This window comes from Hydractinia symbiolongicarpus, chromosome 14 (assembly GCF_029227915.1).
Source record: "Hydractinia symbiolongicarpus strain clone_291-10 chromosome 14, HSymV2.1, whole genome shotgun sequence".
Taxonomy (NCBI): Eukaryota; Metazoa; Cnidaria; class Hydrozoa; order Anthoathecata; family Hydractiniidae; genus Hydractinia; species Hydractinia symbiolongicarpus.
Genome location: NC_079888.1, coordinates 15,225,310 through 15,248,201, shown reverse-complemented (window position 1 = coordinate 15,248,201; position 22,892 = coordinate 15,225,310). Strand labels below are relative to the sequence as shown.

At 33.8% G+C, this 22,892-nt stretch overlaps 2 protein-coding genes across 2 annotated transcripts; one reads left to right on the top strand and one right to left on the bottom strand.

The window, feature by feature from the left end:
- The first annotated feature begins 2,107 nt into the window (after nt 1-2,107).
- On the top strand, nt 2,108-7,451 carry LOC130624982 (endoplasmin-like). The gene is made up of 10 exons (XM_057440054.1): nt 2,108-2,265; nt 2,602-2,846; nt 3,167-3,416; nt 4,047-4,426; nt 4,660-4,851; nt 4,933-5,309; nt 5,444-5,655; nt 5,827-6,169; nt 6,336-6,627; nt 7,051-7,451. Exons 1-10 carry the CDS (start codon nt 2,211-2,213, stop codon nt 7,192-7,194), a joined length of 2,490 nt encoding a protein of 829 aa, XP_057296037.1. The 5' UTR covers nt 2,108-2,210; the 3' UTR covers nt 7,195-7,451.
- A 1,344-nt stretch (nt 7,452-8,795) lies between these two features.
- On the bottom strand, nt 8,796-22,151 carry LOC130624983 (centrosomal protein of 41 kDa B-like). Its single transcript, XM_057440055.1, has 12 exons — nt 21,834-22,151; nt 17,170-17,233; nt 15,523-15,570; nt 14,241-14,302; nt 13,586-13,661; nt 12,732-12,804; nt 11,880-12,055; nt 11,072-11,139; nt 10,765-10,879; nt 10,471-10,623; nt 10,179-10,232; nt 8,796-9,892 (listed from the first exon to the last, which is right to left on the bottom strand). The coding sequence occupies exons 1-12, from the start codon at nt 21,861-21,863 to the stop codon at nt 9,789-9,791; spliced, it is 1,023 nt and encodes a 340-aa protein (XP_057296038.1). The 5' UTR covers nt 21,864-22,151; the 3' UTR covers nt 8,796-9,788.
- Nucleotides 22,152-22,892: the final 741 nt, after the last annotated feature.

Genomic DNA, 22,892 nt, shown 5'->3' with positions numbered 1-22,892 from the left:
TTAAAATTGTATTAACTAAGGAAGAAGTGGCCTGACCCCAAATCTGGCAACACTATGAAAGATGGGAATGAAAAAGTGCAAAATAAACTTGACAAAGAGTATTTCTGGTGACATAATGGTGCAGTTTAGATAAAATGGCATTAGCTCTTTTAAGTTTGGAATTAATTAAATTAATATGAGATCGCCAAGCAAGGTGGGAATCGAGTAAAATACCCAAATATTTAATCATGACACTAGAATTAATACATTTACCATTAATCATTAATTTAAAATTAAAATTGTGAGTGGATTTACGTCTAGGTTTAAATATAATGTATTCGGTTTTTGATGTGTTCATCCAAATTTTATTAGCGTTAAGCCAATAACACAATTGTTTAATATCGGACTGACATACCTTTGTAGATGTTTAAGAATTTCATTGACGTGTAACAAGTTGGTATCATCAGTAAAATGATGGACCTCCCCAAATTTAATAGCATGAAATAAGTCATTTATATAAATTAAGAAGAGAAGAGGCCCAAGAACCAAACCCTGAGGAACACCATGTTTTATAATGTTGGAGCAAGATGAAATACTAGATAGGGAGACAATTTGTTTTCGATTTGAGAGGTAAGATGAAAAGAGTTCTAATGAATGTCCGCAAATGCCATAATGTGAGAGTTTACGAAGAAGTATAATGTGGTCAACTGTATCGGATGCTCTTTCAAGGTCAATAAAAAGGTCACATGCAAAGTTTCCTTGGTCAAGGGCATTAGAAATAAGCCGAGAGATGTGCATATTTTACATGGCTAGCCTCACAAATATCAAGGGATATACCCTGTCTATTATTTCCAGGAGGGGCCATGGCAAAGATGGAGAGTCCTAGAATATTTAATTCTCATTTTGAGCTACGCAGACCCATTTTGAGTTATGCAGACCCAATTAGAGCCCGCGCTCTACTAGACAACTCCCGGCAACATCCAACGGCCCACACAGTGTGCCATCTTCCCAATTTCCCTCACATGAGAGTACGAGAGCTATAACCACTAATCTACGGCGCCACTGAGTGATAGACATAAGTGCATGAGATGTGGAAAAAGATTTACGAAACCCAAACTGACGAAAAAATAAAATATTATTGTGCTTAATGAAGTTATAAAGATGTTTAAATATAATTTTTTCAAATATCTTAACCCCAATCTTTGTTCTTTTGCATGCTAAATTCCATATTTGTTTGCCGATGGATTTAAGTCAGAAGTTGTCATCAATGTGCCAGCCATAAAAATTTACACAAATGAGCTGCAGCAATATATTTGCAATAACCCATTCATGAACCATACATCACAATATTTCTGGCATCACTATTGTGATCTTCGTGATCCTTATTACATGGTGGATTTTTATGAAATAAATAAAAACCTAAGCTGTTAACTACAAAAATAGCTAGCTAACTAGCTAGATGAAGAAACGAATATTGAATGAAGGGGAATGACAAAAGGTAGATATGGGGAGGCTTGGTACAATGCGATGACTAGCTAGACATTTTTTGTCAGCCTATACCTAATTTATAAAATTGCATAAAAATAAGGTAAAAATAATTATAAATTTTTCAGCCAGCTAAAAATACTATATATTCTAAGAAAGAAGTAATTGAGTAGCAATGTAAAAAACAATACATCGTTCCATAAAACGATAACTTGTCCATTTTGTCCATTTAAAATCACTGCATTATTATTGTTTACGTTTTCGCACTTTGAACGCCATGTTTACAAGGTTTCATGCTGAAAATGCACTAAAATTTTGAAGAATATGTTAAAAGAAAATAGAGTATGATCAACAATTTTGTTGTTTTATTTCTTTTTATATTACATAATATTCCTCTGTAAACAACACTAAATTTTTAGTTTTTTGTTATAATTTTTTTTAGTGAGTACCTAATTAAGTAATACAGAAAATTATCCGATTTTAACTACAAAATATATATATTTTTACGAAATTCTCACAACATCTATTAATGCACAGTTTACGGTCGGACACGACAACCTTCCATTTTAAATTTCGTGTACATTTCCCATAACAAATGAAAATTCACCACGTGCACCACGTGTCGTAGATACAACCAATCAAATCAGCACACGCTCTTTCACGTTGCATCTATTTTTCGAAATTCACAGAATTCTAAAAACACTTTGTTTCATTTACATACTGCGTGTGCTGGAAGGCTGTCAAAGATGAGTCGAACCAAGTTTTTGGTGTTTGGGTTTATTGCTTTTTCTTTTCTATTATGTGAGTAATATTATTTGCCTGTCTTTACTTTAAAAGTCTAAAATGTCTAACTTTTTTTCCCCAGCTAGCTAACTGTTCTTCTGAAATATGGGAAATTATAATACAAATTTCCAGACAATAATTGATATTTTCTTAGAATGTAGATGTTAGTCTAAAATCATATAGTTTGCTATTGTAGTAAAAGAGACAAAAATAAGTATGTTCAAAAATAATTTCTTAGTAATTCTAGACTCATTAAGTTGTTCTTATAATCTGTGAAGGATCAGAAAATGTCAGCATCAACTACGTTCAAGTTGGGTTAGCTATTTATGGTATGACTAAGAAAATTTTGTTTAGGTTCTGTAAAAGCAGAAGAATCTGAAACAGAACCTCCTAAAGTTGACGAGGATGTTGGAAAGAGTAGGGATGGGTCTAAAACTGACGATGAAGTTGTACAAAGGGAGGAAGAAGCGATCAATATTGATGGCCTCAGTGTTGCTGAAATGAAGCAACTTAGGGAATCTGCTGAGAAGCATGCATTCCAAGCTGAAGTCAGCCGCATGATGAAACTTATTATCAATTCTCTCTACAAAAACAAGGAGGTGACTATTGTTTTTTTTTTTTTTTTTCTGTTCTGTAAGATCAGCTAGTTAAGTAAACATACTTTTTTAATGCACATAAATAATATTTAACTAACCTGTCAGCTGAAAAAATAGCTACAATAGAATCACTTTAACATTCTGATGTGGATATGTACATTAGGTGTACAAATAATTGTATGTTTAGTTGGTAATTAATTTAACATGCATCTTATCACTTTGTTGACAAATAATAAAGTTTTTATAGCTATGCACAATATCTAAAAGAGAAAAAGGAATACAAATTGGTTCACCAATAACCTTATTTGCATTATGCTTTTCAGATCTTCTTGAGGGAGTTGATATCAAATTCTTCTGATGCTTTGGACAAGATCAGGTTCTTATCTTTGACAGACACTTCTGCACTTGCTGCAACTGACGAGTTAAGCATAAAAATTAAGGCTGATAAAGACAATCATGTCTTACACATCACTGACACTGGTATAGGAATGACAAAAGATGATTTAGTTAAACAGCTTGGGACAATTGCGAAATCTGGAACCAGTGAATTTTTCCAAAAGATACAAGAAGCAGGTGAGCTTGTGTGCAACTTTATTTTCAATGTGAATTAAGTTATGAATGTCCCGGATTCAAAACAACCAATATGCCTAGGATTTATGATGTTTGCACAGAATTTGGCATTTTGTTAATCTCTAAAGCTCAATTGCCACTATGGTTTAAGTGTGTTTTAAGTATGTTTTAAATAAGATTTTAAAGTTAAAGCGTAATGGGAACGTGTTCGCGTTTTAAAATTTTCGACATGAAACCTTAGATCAAAAAATTTTGATATTGTGGTTTAAAGTTCAAAGGCGCCGACAAATGCCAAAGCAGTTTTCAACTATTCTAGGACACATTTTGCGCATTTTCATGTTAAAGCAGAAAAGAGAATAAAAAATGGCAGAAAAATACTAAGTTTGGTATAGGGAAGAGAATCTTAGCGTACTTATTTGCCAATATCCAGTGATTTTTGATAAATAACACAAAGCCTACCAACAGAGAAACGCGACATGTTTTTGTATTTAAAACCAGTGGGAATGGTCAGGGTTTACTTTAATTTTTAAAACACATTTAAAACCTTTACGTTTTATATTTAAACCCAAATTAAGTAGGAACCAAGCTTAAAAATCACCAATTTTTTAATTTTTGTTTATGTCCATTTTTTAGGTTCAAGCGATCAAGCTAGTGATTTGATTGGTCAATTTGGTGTTGGATTTTACTCTGCATTTTTGGTTGCAGATCGTGTTGTTGTCACTTCAAAACATAACGATGATAAGCAACACATCTGGGAATCAGATTCAGAACAGTTCACTATTTCGGAAGATCCTAGAGGTGACACACTCAAACGTGGAACTCAAATTAGCCTGCATTTGAAAGAGGAAGCACGTGACTTTTTGGAACCAAATACTTTGGAAGATTTGATAAAGAAATATTCTCAGTTCATCAACTTTAATATTTACTTGTGGAAATCTAAGACTGAGGAGGTTGAAGAGCCAATTGAGGAGACTGAGGAGGAAAAGAAAGCAGAAGAAGATAAAAAAGATGAGGTAATGGAGCCAGCATATTGCTCTTTTTTGATGTTTAAGCATTGCAGCCTTCCTAGTTCAAATGTTTTGACTCAAATATTTTTGTAACTTGTTTGCTTTTTTAACACAACACTTTATACATAGGCAATTGCAGAGTGCTGACATGAATTAGACAGGCTGTGATAAGGCTGTATAAAAGGCTGATTGCCCTTTTTTACTTTCATGTATTTATACCATTTATTTTCTTTGTGTAGGACAAAAAAGATGAGGATGAGGATGCTAAAGTTGAAGAGGACAAAGAAGAAGACAAAAAGCCAAAAACTAAGAAAGTTGAAAAAACAATCTGGGATTGGGAAATCATGAATGGTGCCAAACCAATTTGGTTGAGAAACCATAAAGAAGTTTCTGATGAGGAATATGCAGAGTTCTACAAAGCAATTGCAAAGGTAAGATTATAGGAAATGCAACCTAAAATAGAATGTTCTGAAAATAATATATCTGAGATGGATTATTTTCTAATCCTATAGGAATCCGATGAACCATTAGCCAAAACTCACTTTGTTGCTGAAGGTGAAGTAACATTTAAATCAATTTTGTTTGTACCAAAAACCTCACCACAAGATATGTTCTCAGATTATGGAAAACGACGTGAAAACATTAAATTGTATGTTCGAAGAGTTTTCATCACTGATGACTTCCAAGACATGATGCCCAAGTACTTGTCCTTTATCAAGGGAATTGTTGATTCTGATGATTTGCCATTAAATGTTTCTCGTGAACAATTGCAACAACATAAACTGTTGAAAGTCATCCGAAAGAAGTTGGTACGTAAAGCCCTCGACATGATTAAAAAGATCAGCGATGATGATTACATTGAGAAATTCTGGAAGGAGTACAGCACGAAGTAGGTTTTGTGACTTCTGCATTTGCATTTTAAACTATGCAAATATAAAGCCAGAACTCTATCTCTCTATATTATTTTAATTCTCTGTAAACCCTATGCAAATCTGAGCAAGGATTTTTGTTTGTTTGTTTCAGCATCAAACTTGGTGTTATGGAAGATCATTCTAACAGAACACGTTTAGCTAAATTGCTAAGATTTAGATCTTCAAATGATCCAGAAAAACTCACTTCCCTTGCTGACTATGTTTCACGCATGAAGGATAAACAAGAAACAATCTTTTTCATGGCGGGTAGCAGTCTTGATGAAGTTAAGAACTCTCCATTTGTTGAAAGATTATTAAAAAAAGGTGAGGTGTGCCATAAGGATGCTAGGTGGAAGACACAACCTTAATTCACTTAATCTTTTTAACAGTCTTGCATCTACCTTAAAAAAAACACATCGCTTATTTACACCTGAGATCTCAGTAGTTTTGTAGGTATTTCTTTTCGTAAACTCACTATGAATGTTTTTCTCCCAGGTTATGAAGTTTTGTATCTGATTGAGCCAGTTGATGAATACTGTATTCAAAGTTTACCAGAATTTGATGGCAAAAAGTTCCAAAATGTGGCAAAGGAAGGATTGAAACTTGGTGATGAAGCAAAAGAAAAAGCCAAGGTTGAAGAACTAGAGAAAGAATACGAGCCACTTTTAAAGTGGCTTAAGGAAACAGCATTAAAAGACATGATTGAGAAAGCATCGGTCTCCCAGCGTTTGACAGAATCTCCAATGGCTTTGGTAGCTAACTCGTATGGTTGGTCTGGCAATATGGAAAAGATCATGAATTCACAAGCATATGCTAAAGCAAAAGACCCAACTGCAAAGTATGCTTTTTTCTGGTTGACTTGTAGAGGATTGTTTTAAATGATTACACCGTGGATTTAATAGTAAAGCTGTTTATTAAATATACGTATCAATTTATGCAGGAAAGTGCTTGATTTTTCCTTACTTGAAGCTATACATCTTTTAATAAATTTTGAATTATTTTAGTTTCTATGCTACACAAAAGAAAACATTGGAGATAAATGTTTACCATCCCTTAATCAAAGAATTACAGAAGCGTGTAACTGCAGACAAAGACGACAAATCAGCTAGTGATCTTGCTCGTGTCATGTTTGAAACCGCAACATTACGCTCAGGATACACAATCAAAGATTCTGTTGACTTTGCACAACGTATTGAACGCATGTTAAAGTTAAGCATGAACGTTGATGTGGATGCCAAAGTTGAACTACCAGACGAAGATGAAGAGACTGCAGAAGAGGAAGAAGCAACTGAGGAGGTAACTGAGTTTAAATGATTTGTAGTCATGTATTACAAAAGCAACAGGGTGGCCAAACTGGAATTTTGTTTTCAGTAGATAGGTTATAGCAATAGAAAATGTGAGATACGATATATTGCAGTACTGCAAAAAAAATCCACTTAGTTGGACGCAGATATTTGCAATAATTAAAAAAGAATTTTTTAGTGCTTTCACCACCGAATTTGGAGCTGTTTCTTTCCCATGACTTTGTATTTGTGTCAAAGTTTGTGTTAAACAAAGCAGCAAAAGTACGCATCACATTCAAGGTTGCACCGCAAAACGTTTCTTATCGTTTCTGCAAAATCCTTAAATTTGTCCATTCCTAATTTTCTTTATACATGCATTGACAAGCTTTCTTTTTTACAACTGAATAAAACTCATTATGTATTCCGCTAATTTCAGGTAAAGGCTGATGAGGAGGAGACACCAGAGGTGCCTGATGATGCCAAGAAACCTGAACCTGTTGACGCTACGACAGAATCCACCGAAGATGTTGTTGAGGAGGAGTCTAAGGAAGCACCAGCGGAAGCTCACACTGAGCTTTAATTGGCTTTTAAAAATACAATAGGCGATTTTTTACAATTTTATAACTCAGGATCTTTCTTGATCTTTGACAATCATTAAAGTTTTTGTTCAGTTCGTCACCTATACATAGTCTTGTGCGCACCATTGCTAGTTCCTTGTGTTTCTTGTCTGTTTCCATGTTCATGTTGTAGTAAATTATTAAAGAACGGCAGCGAAGAAAAAGCAAACGCAGTCTTGTAAAAACTGAAATATCAATTTATAAAAATATTAAATTTAAATTTGTCTCATTTTTTTGCTCGTTTATTCAAGAAAGGGAAGGGAAGAATCTGTCTGCTGCTTGTTATCGTTTGTTGGTAATGCGTTATCTCCACCGCACTTTAATCTTAATGTTTTTGTTAAAACTTTTACTTAGTCCCTTTTAGTACTAATTATTTGCGGTAGAAAAGTGACTTGGTGCGAAGATTTAAATCTTCGTCAAAATATAAATCAAATATCTGCAGGGTTTGTACATCTAGAAAGTCTGACAATTAGACACAAAAATATACACCATTACTGAATATAACGTTGAATAGAAAATTGTTTACACCAGTAAAAAATATTGTGTAGTTAACTAAGCTTTTTTTTTCAAGGTTATTAAAATTCGATTTTTTGATGGTAAAAAAATTTATGCAGGGTCTTATGGCTGAGAAATGGGACGTTCGATTCTGACTTTAAATATAACGTGGTTGTCACATTCTTATAAAATTTTTAATCGCTAAGGAAACTCAAGCCGAGAGTGGGGTTTGCATGTGCAAATTTAAAATTCCGGCTGGTATGAACTTGCGTGCCTAATTATTTTCATTTCAGCTATGTAAATTTGAACCGGAGTTGCAATTCCACACGAGATTTACGTAAAACGTGCAACATAGAACACAGGCATGGAATTTCATACCAGCATGTAGATGAAACAAAACTCATGTTAGCATGAAATTTTACGCGGCCCAATGATATTTATTTCAAGGTATAAAAATCCAAACAGAAGTTACGATGATGTTGCAGAAGGATAGTATCTATATTATAATACCCGTATATGTCTGACCGTCCGTCTGTCTGTCACGCAAAATGGTAGCTTAGCTGCGCAGGTAGCGAGACGCACGCAATGCGGTGCAAAAAATGACCAGTTTTTTGACCTTTTTAAGTAGTTCGACAAATACGGGACGACAAAACGACGGTCGACGACGTTTTTTATAAGTATATTCCATTTCCAAGAGTCTCAAAAAGATTGAACACCTATTGTTGACCTTGACAAAAAAATACTCTACTAAATTGACTTTATTTATTTAAAAACAGAATTTTAATATGTACAAATTATGCTAATTATAAAACAAAAAAAGGCAGCTTTGGACGCCATTTTTACATACACAGGGATAGCGGAAAATTTTTCGATCGTTTATTTCCATTCAAAAATCGCACAAGGCGTGGAAAGAAAACACGACTCTTCAAAACTCAGCATTGAAATTTAAGTTTCCAAAAAATACATATAACTGTGCCTGCACTGCCAAGAAATTTTTTTTAAAAAAAATTATTCACTTTGCCGCCCTTTTTGTTTTCTATATTTATTTAAATTGTTCTTTTTTACACGCTTCAAAACATAAAAACACAATATAATAAAACGCCAAAAAAAAACTACATCATTTTGAAATACACGTTTCTGATAAGCGACTCCCATTTTTTATTTCAATACTCAGTTGCGAAAGAAAACTTTTGATAAGTATTAATGTTATCAAACAGAGTATTTAAATTTTACAAGATTTCAGCGATAAAGTTGTGTTTGAATCAATAATGTTATGAGAAATTATTTCTAAAATAAAAGACTTTAAAGAGCGGAGTTTGATTGCTAGACTGGGGAGCATCCACAAAGTACGTACGCGCCACATTGTCCATTTTCTGACCTATTCACCCCACTGTATGTACGTCTTTGCTCTGTTCCCTTACTCTTGTGTACGTACGCATGAAATCACTAAAATTTGGCTAGACTCTCCCCACCCTGGCCTTAAAAAAATTTGACCTTAAACAAAAACTCGAACATCTCATTCTATGAAATCTTTACAGTAAGTAAAATAGTTTAATCAATTTTTATTTAAGACATGTTTAAACAGAAATAATAGAAACAATAAAAACATAGAATTAATGATGGTCAAAGTCCTTACGTCCGCACATATGAAACCCTCCTATGCTGTATGACCCCTCCTCTCTCAGTGCTTACATATCTTATGGGTGCTCCCTACGCAAATTAACAGTTTTAGCGTGTCCATTTTCTTAGTCTTTGACCCCCCCCCCCAAATCTTAGCCTTAGGCCTTAACTTATAAAAACACGCGTAGACAAAAACAGAAAAACATTGACCTAATTTACCTGAAATTAGCACATTCCTTTTTCAGAAGCTGAGCCAATTTTTAATTACAATGCTACATTTTATATACAATTTCTGTTTTACAATCACGAAAAATGTTTGGCGCACGAATAAGTGCGTACACTGTGCCAGGTGCATGGTCACACGAGTAAAAAAATTCGACATTTCTTCACTGGTATCGAATTTGCAAAATAAGACGAAAATTTACGCCGACTCCACATGACGTCATCTCCATGTTTTCTGACTTGTGTTGCTTTTATTTGATGACGTCGACATACGACTACTAGCTTTTGTTGAACGACCTGTTGAAAGTCTTGAAGACATTCGACCTGAAGATAAAAAAAGTAAAATATGTCACGCATTTCATAGAAACGGGATATCTCTAATACCGATCTATCTCAGCGACACAATAAAAAGGGTAAAATCCATTCCATTCCAGGTTCAAAAAATTTAAAACAAATCGCATTTTTGGTAACTGGAAACAAACATGCGTATATTTTTTTCACGCTACTAACCATATTAATAATAGATTTCACCATACATTATCCAGTTTTTTAAATTAACCGCCAACGAATGGGACAAAATAAATACATAAATACAAAACCAAATACATACTTGATTCATTGTTTAACAAAACTTCGTCTAAACTGTCTTGCATGCGTTCTAATACTATTTACACGTCAAGGATTTGTTTAAAAAATGACGTCACTAAGCAGATGCAGCGTAAAAATTTTTTTACCTGTTCTGTAAAATAATCACTGTTTTGATAACAAAACATGGTAGCATAGTCGGAAGAATAGCAATAGGAACTGAAGAGGTTATATTTGGTATACAATTTTAATAATAAACAAGAAAAATCCTGTAAGTTCATTTAGGCTTTATAAGAGTCAACTAACTGAAAAGATACGCTCCGAGGAGTACCATTCGACATTTTCATTTTCTGTAATCTGCGGAGGAGGACGTGGTTTGCCCTTTCGATCCACCCTGGGTGAAAAGCAGGTGGACGGCAGTGTACCAGTCATAAAACAACCGGGAAATTTTTTATTCAACACTTTCATACCTAAAATAAAAAAAATAAAAAAATTATATCTAGGGGTTTAAACAGTACCAAAAAATTCTAATTTCATATTATAATTTATAATCACAGAAACATGTAATAAAAATTCGGCCCAGAATAAAAACAACACATTTTGGTTCACACCTCCGGACAACATAATAACATTATCAATTTCGCGTTGTACCAAAACTGTAGATACGTTGGGTGCAATCTTCTCATCGTCATCATAAATGATAATCACTTTACCAGTTTTGTTTTTCTAACGGTAGAAAGAGTTAAGGCAAGCAAAAAGACAACAAGGTTTTGAGAACATTTAAATATTATTGAGAACAAAAATTATTAGAGAGCTTGTTCAAAACGACTTTAAAGGATTTAAAACAAGAAGCTTGGTCACCCTGCCCTTACCTAAATACATTCTCAAATAAAGCAGTAACTGACAAGAAAAGGATACAAATAAGAGCATTTCTTTGGTGAGATAATTAACAGATCTAGCTAACATTGCTGAAGGATAGTTGAGAGCTAAAAAAGTAAACAAACATTTTCATTAGACAAATTCCCATATCTGTTGCACGATTTTTATGCGTTTTATGTCTCTAAAGTCAAAATTTAATAAATCGGGATACCGTAATAATCCGATTAAGCGCCTAGTATTTTTAAGCGCCCCCTCAAATAAGCGCTCAGGTAATTTCCTCAAAGTTCGATAAGCGCCCAAGACTTATTAAGCGCCCCCCCCCCCCCCCCCTCAAACAAGCGCAATAAATTACTGTTGTCTTTAATTTGTACAAAATTAGGAAAAATTTAAAAGAACCCAGCATTTTTTAAGCCCCCCTCCCTCGATTAAGCGCCCATGCAAAAAGTCCAAAAATTTAATAAATGCCCAGGGCGCTAGTATGGATCATTACGGTAAGTGGAAAATTTCTCGAAAATTGGTGTTGTCCCCCTACTCTACGTTGAAATAGTCGACTTTCATTATCTCGATACAGTCCACCCTTGATATATCTCTATACAATCGACTCGATATATCTCAATACAGTTTGATGCAGTCAACCCTTGATATATCTCGATGAAGTTGACGCTAGATATATCTCCATACAGCCGACTTTCCATATATATAGTCGACTCTCGATATATCTCGATACAGTCGACTCTCCATATATCTTAAATCAGTTAACTCTCGATATATCTTGATAAATTTAACTCTTGACATCGAAATACAGATGATTGCATTTGTATTATGCAACACGCATAAAGTACATTACCTCCAATTATATGACATTCGTTATATGCGTCTTTATCTCGCACATCTAACAGCAAATATGGAAGACTGGTCGGTTCCGGCGTCAAAAACAAATCCTTTTCCTCATTTTCGATTTTATTTTCAGACGGATTGTCGCTTTCGCCATTTAAGTCAACTTCACCAAACCCACGCACAACACTATAGAAAGAAACGTGACATTTACACAATGTAATTGGTCAGCTCACTTCAATGAAAGAAACGTGACATTAGACAATGTAATTGGTCAACTCACTTCAACGAAAGAAACAGAACCGTAATAATTTTAACTAGATTTCCCCATCATTATTTACCTGGAGATTAAGCCTAAATCAAATTGGGTGGCCAGCAAAATTAAAAAAAAACGAATTTGCGAGTGAGCCGACAATTTGTGAAGCCTACTTATAAAGTGTACCAAGAAATAAAAATTATTTTCCTGTTTAACCTTTATCCTGCAGCCTACAACCAGCAAGTCACGACATGCGTGTTTTCATATATTTGACATTGCTTTGTAGACAACTTTTCTCGGCCTTGCTGCATCTATAATGACTGTCACGATGGAGCCAAAATATTGTTACAAACTCGTTGTTAAAAAAATTATTAATTGAATATTTTAACCATATTTAGTTTGGCTTGCTATATAGCTATATCACACAGCTATGATACTATTCTATGCATAGTCGTGAGTTATAAATTTGTATTCAAATTTCCTAGTTTTTAAAGTTATACGTTCATTGTTTCAGCTTTAATGGATATAGAGATCTTTGGATATCTGCAATTTAACAAAAAGCAGGGCACTTGTAACAATAATATCCATATATTTCAGTCTATTACATACTTTTGGAGCAGAGATCTGTCTGTAAGTGTACCATTACATTGTTCATTTGCTACCTCTTCTTCCTCTTCTTCATCTGAACGAAAAAAAGAAGCAGAAAATTAAAAGAAGAATTCCATCACTTTCAATAATTTGAAGGATAAAATCATTTTAAGTTAGAAAAAGTTAATTAAAGTGCGTAGATAGCAATGTTTCTAAAAGTTTGAACAATGGTTTCACAAAGACAAGACGCACTATAATAGCAATTGCTTGAGATTACTATCTACATTTAGATTCATTCAACTTTTAACTTTCATGTTTTTCAACTAATGCGTACAAGTTTTCCACACTGTTTATTTTGCTGTAGCAAGCTGGTATGTATGGTTATATGATTTATTACGTTTGCACTACTCAATGTATAAATTTCATTCTAGATTGTAAATATTTATTTGTTTTGGTATAAACATCATCATCATCGTCAATGTGTTACAACATCCGCAGTAAAATGCGTGTTTTTAATTTGTGCATAAGGTCCTAGGTACCTGAAAATCTAACAAAAACGACAGTTTGTGAAAAATGTGATGTCCAATTTCGAACCTACATGAAGAACTTGTTAAGTATTGAAGTGTTGAACAACATTTACAAATTTCTGTTGACAAGTCATATTCATCATTTTCAAAAAATTCACTAGCGTTTTTTTTTTTATAAGAATCACCATGTTGTTTTGTAATTGCATGATAACAAACAATAACAAGTACTTTTCAAAAGTAGGAATGGATTTGCACCAGCATAAAGTCCACAAACCATTAATAAGGAATGAAAAATTATGAGTGGAAAACGATCCAACATACGTTAAAAAGACAAAAACAAAGTCTTACTATTCTCTTCTGTTCTAGCTGTTTCCAGCAGTTGGCGTTCCAATTCAATATTTACAACTTCAGCTACTTGTAAGACCTAAAGAGACAGGAGAGAAATACCTTTCTAGATACAGTAAGTTTGACAAACTCTCAATATATTTAAAGTATCAGAAAATCGTAAAATTTACCAAAAACAGTAAGAAAAGTAGAGATGCTTAAGAAATAATGCTAAAAGAAAAAGTATTTTGAATATTTTTTTAAATCTAGTGACATGGAACCAGTAGTGGCATGCCACATCGTGTTTCTTTGATATACATAGGTAAAAAAATGTTGCTTTTTATAAGTCTAATTTCCATTTCTTGTCATAGTAAGACTACAGGAACATCAGGCAACATTGTGAGGCAAAAGTAAAAAATTAAAGTTAATTAATATTGCCTGAAAATGCTAATTTGTGTCAACAGTGTAGCTTTTGTTGTTAACAACATTAACTTTGTTGCTATGCAACAAGATACAGAATCCAATCAATTTGATTTTAAAATTTTATACTGGTAACACAATTAATGTTACAAGTAACAAAAAATGTTACTTATAATTAAAAAAAAATTGATATTATAAAACACAATCAGCAACAATTCCAATTTAATATTTTTGTACGAGGTATAATAAGCTCCCTTACCAATTGAGCAAAGGTTGAGACTTTCATCCGCTTGAATATTTCATCTTTTCGAAATCGATAGTCTTAATATGAAAAAGAAATAGTATAAACAAACCACAATAATTATAGGGGTTATAGACTCCGATAATTAACGGTCGTAAATTCCAACAACACAAAAAGTGTGATAAGTGGACACAAAAATTTAGTTGATTAGGTTTTGTGTCATGTGAAATAATTAACATTAAATAAGATTAGTTCTGAGCACCACCTAGATTAGTTTTTTTGTTTTATTTCTCTATGTGCCTAGTTCAGACATATATTCAATGCAAAGTATTTAGGCAGTACGGCACTTTTCCCCGATTGGGTGAGTCTCCCCTGATCGAGGTAATCCCCCGATTGGGCAAGTCGGCAGCGGACGCTAACTTTTTTATACCCCGATCGAGTGAGTGGCGCTTTGGAACTTGTAATCAGTCAATCGAGTGACTCTCCCCCAATCAATGTTATGACATATTTCACAAAAGTTTTGGCCTATCTTTCTACATTATAAATGGGTTTGCCTGCTCAGAGTTTATTTTATATGTGAAGCCATTACACCAATAACATGTTTCTTATGTCTAACGCTATAGGGTATCAATCATTATTTCTTTCACGAATATATTTTTACATTAGTTTTTTTGTCACCTAAGCCGTTTGTCACCTAGCCGTTTTGGTGTATCCTGTAAGTATGCAGTAGCTGTCATTTTGCTTGCTTCTGGACATCAAAATAATAAAATCTCTCTAGCATGTTAGCCAGAAACAAATAGCATTATACCATGTTGTTGATTCAACGTAAATAAATATTATATCGCCAGACAGCCTGGTGAATTTTTTTTTAATTGGTGAATCGGCGCGAAATACGCATGTGACTTCAAATAAACAAAATTGTCCCATACTTTTGTCCAGCAACTTTCCCTTTTACAAAACGTTTTTTTTTCACAAAAAGTACTCACCTGATCCGGGTAAGTCTCAACTAACTTAGAAGTTGCGAACTCCCCCGATCGGGTGATTACCCCAGATCGGGGGAGACTCACCCAATCAGGGAAAAGTGCCGTACTGTTAGGGTTCAATTAACACAAAATACAAAACTTCTAATTCTTTATCACAATAAGCTCGATCGAAATTAGAAAATCTACATGAAAAAAAAATTCTAAAGTAAATGCCGGTTTTGGTAATGTGTCAAACACAATCACAACATTACATAGTACAAAAGAATTTACTGGTGGTGTTAGATAAAGTATTGTATATAAATATGCAGAAAACTCACTTTTTCTTGTTTCTTCTAACTTGCTCATGTAATTAGAAACACTTGCACCTACACAAAGTTGATATATTATAGTAAAATACATAAAAAATTGAAACTAAAGACATCCACTCAATATCTTGAAAAAAGCATTGTATCATTGGTATCATTTTTAAGCTCAAGAAAGTATTTAACTGATTTCAACACAAGATTATATTGTGAAACTCTTTTAAAAAACCTGTCATGCTAAGAAGTTGATGCTTACACCAATGGGTTAATGAATTCAATGACAGATATTAGCAAAAAGAAATAATGCTTTTTGAAAAAAACATGAAATCAATATTAAAAATTAGAAAAAAGGACATTGGTTAAAGAAATGCATGTTATAAGATAAAAAACCTTCTTGCATGAGAACAATTTTAAAATTTTGCAACAAATCCCTTATGTCACTCATGTTAATAAAATTTCTGTTAGTTTTAATAAACAGTTCAAACTTTCAGCTTCTTTTTGGTCACTGAGCCAATGAGTTAAATATCTATATAATAATAATACAAAAAGTGCATCTGTCTGTGGCAAGCAAAGTGGATGTGTTTATGTTTCTTTGATGTCGCCAACAACCTATTTTTTTATTGATCTTCTGCCTAAGTGGATTTTTTCATGGGCCTTATGGACCTAGTAAAAGCGTATTGGCTTGAACTTTACTAAGCTATACTCACAGAAAGCTGATAAATTATGGTTCACATTATTCAGCTGGTATTTGGTATATTAACTCAGCATAAAGTCAGAGAACTATAAGGCTTAAGCCATTGGTATGAACCAAGCATTAAAAGAAACACAATGTCAAGAGGTCAATAAAAAAGAACAATTTTTATAACAAAGAAATATTAAAATATAGAAATAGACCAAAACAGGGTTATATACTTTATCGATTAACCCAACAATGTTGTGAATTTGTCTGAGGAGAGTTTATTTCAGTAATGGCTTAGTGAAAGGATAAAAATGTAACAATAACTTTGCTATACAAGAAAATTTTGCAATCTGATGTTTGTAGAATTTGGGGTTATAATTTCAGGGATCAAATAAAAGTAAAATAAATGGTTCACAACTTTTCCACCAAAATTTTTTTTTTTTGACTTTGCAACCTGTTTTTCATTAATTAGCGAATCAATTTTGGTTGCATATTGGACCAAACAGTGAATCAAAATATCCTTTCCTTGAAACAACCCTCATGTGATTATGACTTCAATCTACCATATTTGAAAGAAAAAATTTTTATACTTTGCAGAACGACTGTACAAAAATTTGCATTTACTTATTTGCTTGAATTTACTAATTATTTTAGGACTGCTTCAATCCTAAATTTATTTCTCAAAAGAAAAAAATAGGCTGTCCAAATAATATGCAAATACAAACATGGTGCATTAAAGTTGTGCCATGCACACGATGTGTTGTCTGCTCACTAGTCGTTGCTGTTGTTGTTTTTATTTTTTTGAGGATATATTGAAATTTTGATTCACATTTTTGATGATAATTTGTGTAAATGGGGTATTCAAAAAAAAAATTGCCATTTAGCAAACTGCGAACCCTTATTTCGATTGTTGCATTTAACAACACTCTTATTCATATTTTGCAGCAAAATAATGATATTTTATAATACAAAATCAGAATTACCTGTATCAAGAGTACTTTTCACATGCTGGTATCTGGGATTTTGTGGAATCTTTTTCTGAAAAATCTGATGAAAAATTAATAGTTAAACAAAATAAGTAAGCATAGGAAGTAACTTGGGATAAACCAGTATAAGTGATGGATATACGAAATAACTAAGTTGATACTTTCATTCAAAATATATAAATTTGAGAGCTTAAAGGGTTGATAAATCACAGTACAGACTGTAAATCTTATGATATTTACAAAATAGAAACCTATATAGTATAGTAAGCTTATAAACTTATAGCAAGGTTGTAATCCATCGCAGACGCGAATCTTGCTAGCGTACTTGCATTTAACAGAACAATTATTTTGCAATAGCCTTTTATTTTATTAAAAAAAATGCCTTACTGATAAAAAAAAGTTTAGTGCAAGCCATTGTTTAAAATTACAAGTTTCAATATAAATTTTAGTAATCTACATTAACTGTTTTTTAATTTTTGACAAATTATGTCTGAAAAAGTAATTGTTGGAATTTCGATTGTCTGATTTTTTAATGTCTTTTTAATTGCCCTAAAAATCCTAAAGTGCTTAATGGTGTGTTTTTAGTCTTTATTTTCAATAAATTATGCGGTTACCAACCCTATTGTGAGGAAGCCAGCTCATGCTATGGATTATTGGCTAAAGATAATTTGAGAAATTCTCAGCAACTCAAAATCAAGAGATTCGAAAAACCCAGTATATATATCGAAAGCTATTGATCACAACCTCAAAAAAGAAGACCCATTTTCCGATTTAGAATAAGCATAATACTTATCAGAATATATATAATACTTATTAGAATAAGTATTCGGAGTAAGAAATATAATGGAGGTGGATTTTTGCTCAATATTGGTTTTGTTAATCAGAAAAGATTAAGTGTCCAAAAGTTAATGCAAAACATATTGTTACTCTATATTTCTCCCCATAAATGAAGCTGCTAGGTTCAAAATCAAACGATTTTGTTGGAGTTGACAGAAAGGCTCAGGGAATCAATGCAGCAGCAATAACAACGGTGATGACTTAAATGCACAAAAAATATGTTCAAAATTTTTGCTTAACTATGAAAAAGTTCAAACTAATAAGGACATTTACTAAGTGGTGATTCTTTATTTAAAACCTGATTCATATATTATGTTAGCTGCATTACAAATAAAAACATCCAGATAGATAGATAGATGTGCATATTTTACATGGCTTGAGGGATATACCCTGTCTATTATTTCCAGGAGGGGCCATGGCTTAGATGGAGAGTTCTAGAGTATTTAATACTCATTTTGGGCTACGCAGACCCAATTAGGGTCCGCGCTCTACTAGACAACTCTCGGCAACATCCAACAGCCCACGCAGTGTGCCATCTTCCCAATTTCCCTCATATGGCTTGGGTTAACCCGGGGCTATGGTAACATTCACTCACCTATGTTGAATCGCCGTCAAGAGGAATCGAATCCCGGTCTCCCACTTAGAGTACGAGAGCTATAACCACTAATCTACGGTGCCACAATAACCACTAATCTACAGCGCCACATCCAACATCCCACACAGTGTGTCTCCTCCATTCCCCTCACATTCGCAAAGACACATTTTTTTGAGAGACTGTTTAAGCCAATCACAGGCAAGTATACAGATTATTTATGATTACAGACCATTGTGAACTGGGGTATGCATGCACGTAGGCATGCCAGTTATTATGGTGAAAACTTTATAAATCCAAGAATTGATCATTCAAGGATATCTTTCTTTTCTTGGTTCAAATCTTTAATATGATTTAAATACTGGTTAATCTTTGCTATATTTTAAATTTTATGCATTTTCTTGTAAATTTCAATTAATTAATGTATAGCTATCAACTGTGAAGGTTAAAAGTCCATCTTTCACCCCATACAAGAATGGCTTGGTTTAACCTATCCCATCTATAGATGAATTCTGTTGTTTACATTTTCAATGGTAAGCTCTTTCGGCTTTGGCACTTGAATCTACAACTTTTATTAAATTCAAATAAATCAGAAGGCATCAACCTACACTCGATAATAGTTTATAACCCCACAAGGATGTTCCTGTTAGAAGAATCCACAGTAAGGCAGCACACAAAAAAATGTTCGGTTAGTGTCCTTCAACCGACCCTACCTAAAATTGAAAAAATGCACTTCTGATCTTCGAAATTCTAGCTCTAATCTTAGCCAAGCCTTGTCTTCGGGTCGATCTTTGTGCTAATGTCTACGGAAAACGCCGTGTAAAAACACGCACAAATATATACCCAATAAAAGTGAACTTGGCTACTCTAATTTCAGGCCGTAAAAATAATTAAAAATCAAACAAAGGCGATACCAGCCCATGTCATTATTAATTCACACTAATTTTGTTTTATTTAATTTTTCTTTAACTAAAAAATGCTTATTCGCCATCGTATAGATGAATTAAAAGTAAGAATCACGAAGACGATCCGACGAGAAGCCGCACTATCATTTGGGTCAATTGCGATTCACGTAAGAACTGGGCACATAAATCCTGTGCTGCAGATGCTTGGTGGCTCAATGTTAGAAGAAAGAGTTGGCCTTGTCTTGAACATAAAACCATCTAGACATTGTCATGAGAAACTTTCATTTGGTGTTCTTTGTTTTTTCACAGTTTTTACTTCATGTTTATTTATTCTTATTCTATCATAAGAAAAATAGTATAGTGCGCTGGACAACAACAACATCTAAACCATTACAGTATGTATGGCACGGCACACAAGGCCATAGACCTTGAATTTCAGAGTAACCTATCATTTGTTACCAGGCTACTCAGTTAGAATGCACAACTGAAGGATGTTAAAATGGTAGCAATATGACCGGAGAAACAAATCTTGTACAGTTTAGTGATAATAGTTTATATTTTTTAAAGAAAAAGAGTATTTTTCAAAAAATTGCAATATTTTTATTGACTGACCGAGTCACATTTTCAACCCGGCGGACACTTACCGAACCTTTTTTTGTGTACATCTCCTAAGAGACCTCTCTTCACCAAATCCTAGCATTTTTTTTTCTACTATGCAAATGCCAGAGTCAAAGAGCTTAACGCTGAAAAGTAAACAAACAACGTCACACCGAAATCCATCTATGTAGGGTAACTTTTACTCATCGATATTGAATTGCCACTACAAGGCTGGAAAACATTCCCAAAATTTTGCTGAATTTGGTTATAAAACCTTTGCTAAGGTAACATTTTAATGACAAATGAGATGGTAATGGGTTGTTTCATCTGCAACAACGGTCGCTACTCCCTATAAAAGTTGCAGCTAGCAACCAGCCACTAGCTGGTTAGTCTCTCTAGTCTCTCGCCATTCATTATCGACTTGTTAAAAATACACTTGTTTTCAATTATCTTGCAGCACGATTAAGCGGTAAGGAAAATTTACTTTTAAGAGGGGTAAATGCAGTTTATTTTTGCGGAGAGAAGCGGAGTGCGCGTCAGCGCACGGAGCGTAGCGGAGCCTATTTCCTCATTATATAAGCCAAATATAAAGGAAATGTAAGTACGGTGGAGAGTATATAGGATTTCGTCCCTATACATCCAAATTATCATGGTTACTATGGAAATATTAAAATTTCGTCCAAAGGATCACAGTAATCCAGCAATTTAATATGGTCATTCTCTAGTACATTTTTTAGTAAGCGAGACAACTTGTTTATAGCACGGCGAAGGAGTGTTTGTTGTTTTTTAAATATGGTACCAAGCGTAAATGGTGCCGTTTCCAGTTTAGGTTAAATCTGCCTACACTTTTTAGCCAAGTGATACATAAATCACTTTTACTAACATCACATGACATTTTCTCGGACACATAGCGCCTCAAACTCAATCTAAGCCATATCGCAACTGACGGAAGGGCTTGTTATGTTCAAGAAAGCGAAGAAAGAAAGGGTATGTATTGAACCCTTTCTTATTCTCACTCACACCTAAGGCTAGCTAGCATAAAACTACTGACTGAGCTGGAATAATAATAGAACTTAAATAGCTAGCTAGAGCTACTTGAATTAAAGAGCTAGCTAGCTAATAGCATAAAAAAGATCAAACAATATCATAATGGCTAGTATAAAACTAGCTAGCTACAAAGAAATAGATTTTCTGGCTATAGCTAGCTATAGACATATACTACACAGTGAGTGAGATAATACACTCAATCATAGTGCTGTGTTTAATTTTTAATCTTTAACAGAAACTTTTTCCATTAAATATTGCGGGGGTTTTTTGCTTAGAGAAGGTAAAAACAGGTTATAAACTGTATTTTTATTTTTAAATGTTACAAAATTTTCCACAAAGTATATAAAATTGTTTTAGCTGCGTAGGATAAGCACAGGTTGTTAACTGTCTGTTTGTTTGAACTGAAGTTAGGATTGTTTTTTAGAAATGGGTATTGTGCCGAAACGTATGTGCAAAACTATGTCCTTGCCTGTGCCTCCCATGCCTGTGCCTACCATGCCTTACCCACCCCTGCCTTCCTGATTCCTCTTCCTGTTTCCTTGCCTGCCTTTGCCCTTTCCTTGCCGTGCTTAATGCCTTTGCCTTGGCAACCTCTCCGCAACTCTTTCTATATTGATTTGTTATCTTCCACACTATATGTAGCTAGTTACGCTAAAAAACTGAACTTAAAAGTATTTTCTTACATCTTTTTTTCTTGCGTTTGAAGCAGCCATCTTGAATATTGCAATTTAACCCAAACAAATAATTTCGTGTCCCTCGAAACACAAAACCACATTTTCTTTACCGCCAGAAAGGACTAGGCCTAGCTAATGATTGGCTGAACGTAGGCGTATATAACCACGTGCCTTTGACAAAAACGTGGGCTACAGCGAAGATTGGCTATCGAAGAGAAAGGTACATGTCTTTTTTAGTCATGTTATCTTTGTTTCTTTGGGAAAAGTCCCCGGACTTTCCTTTGCAGAAATGCTGTCATTGACTGATTTAATCTTTTCATGAAACCGTCTGAGCGAAGACCCTTTCGGGCGAGCAAGGTAACTTGTGAAAAGTTTATTGTCGAAGCACAGTTATGCCAGATGCTGCTTTCGTGAGGCAAAGCAGTAACTCAACGGGGCTTACTCTCGCTGTACCCCAAATTTTCAAGCTGAAAAATACGTTGTTTATGGTTCATGCACTATGTTACGACTGAATAATTGTAATTGTGAATATCTAAATTGCTAGCTAGCTAAAGTAGGGATAAAAGGTATATACAGATTTTGTAACAGTTTTCTCGTTCAGAGACAGTTCTCACATGGAAAAACATGGAATGTTAAAATAAGATACAGTTTAAAATAAGATTTTATATGCAGGAATAATTTTAATTAATCTGAAACAGCTTTGCCACTTTCCTATTCTCACTGTAATTATGGCACCCTCAATAAACTACCTATATAAATTACCTAAATGTAGATAAACTCCCTCATAAATGTAAGTATATCCGGGTTATTATGTCACCGAAGAACTGCAGTTATTGTTCTTTTGTATGGAGGTTTGAAATACAAAACAGACAACTGCTCTCAATCAAGGGGTCTTGGGTGTCCACTTTCATTCTCTCCATGTGGTTGCAATGAATGTTAACATTTTTAGTTACATCCAGGTTTTTTAGAACATTAGTACCAGCCAAAAATAGCTGAAAAAAGACAATCTGTCAGAAATTTTTTCTAATTGTTAGAACATGTGTTCCAGTGACTTGGATTTCCGTGTTT

Excerpts from the sequence above, each read along its gene's own strand:
- LOC130624982 (XM_057440054.1), top strand. The coding sequence starts at position 2,211 with ATGAGTCGAACCAAGTTTTTGGTGTTTGGGTTTATTGCTTTTTCTTTT. Across the intron at positions 2,847-3,166 it reads CTCTCTACAAAAACAAGGAG|ATCTTCTTGAGGGAGTTGAT; the intron begins GTGACTATTGTT and ends TATGCTTTTCAG. Across the intron at positions 5,310-5,443 it reads TGGAAGGAGTACAGCACGAA|CATCAAACTTGGTGTTATGG; the intron begins GTAGGTTTTGTG and ends TGTTTGTTTCAG.
- LOC130624983 (XM_057440055.1), bottom strand. The coding sequence starts at position 21,863 with ATGGCTGCTTCAAACGCAAGAAAAAAAGAT. Across the intron at positions 10,880-11,071 it reads CCAAAGAAATGCTCTTATTT|AAAAACAAAACTGGTAAAGT; the intron begins GTATCCTTTTCT and ends TTCTACCGTTAG. Across the intron at positions 10,624-10,764 it reads TGTTATTATGTTGTCCGGAG|GTATGAAAGTGTTGAATAAA; the intron begins GTGTGAACCAAA and ends TTTTTATTTTAG.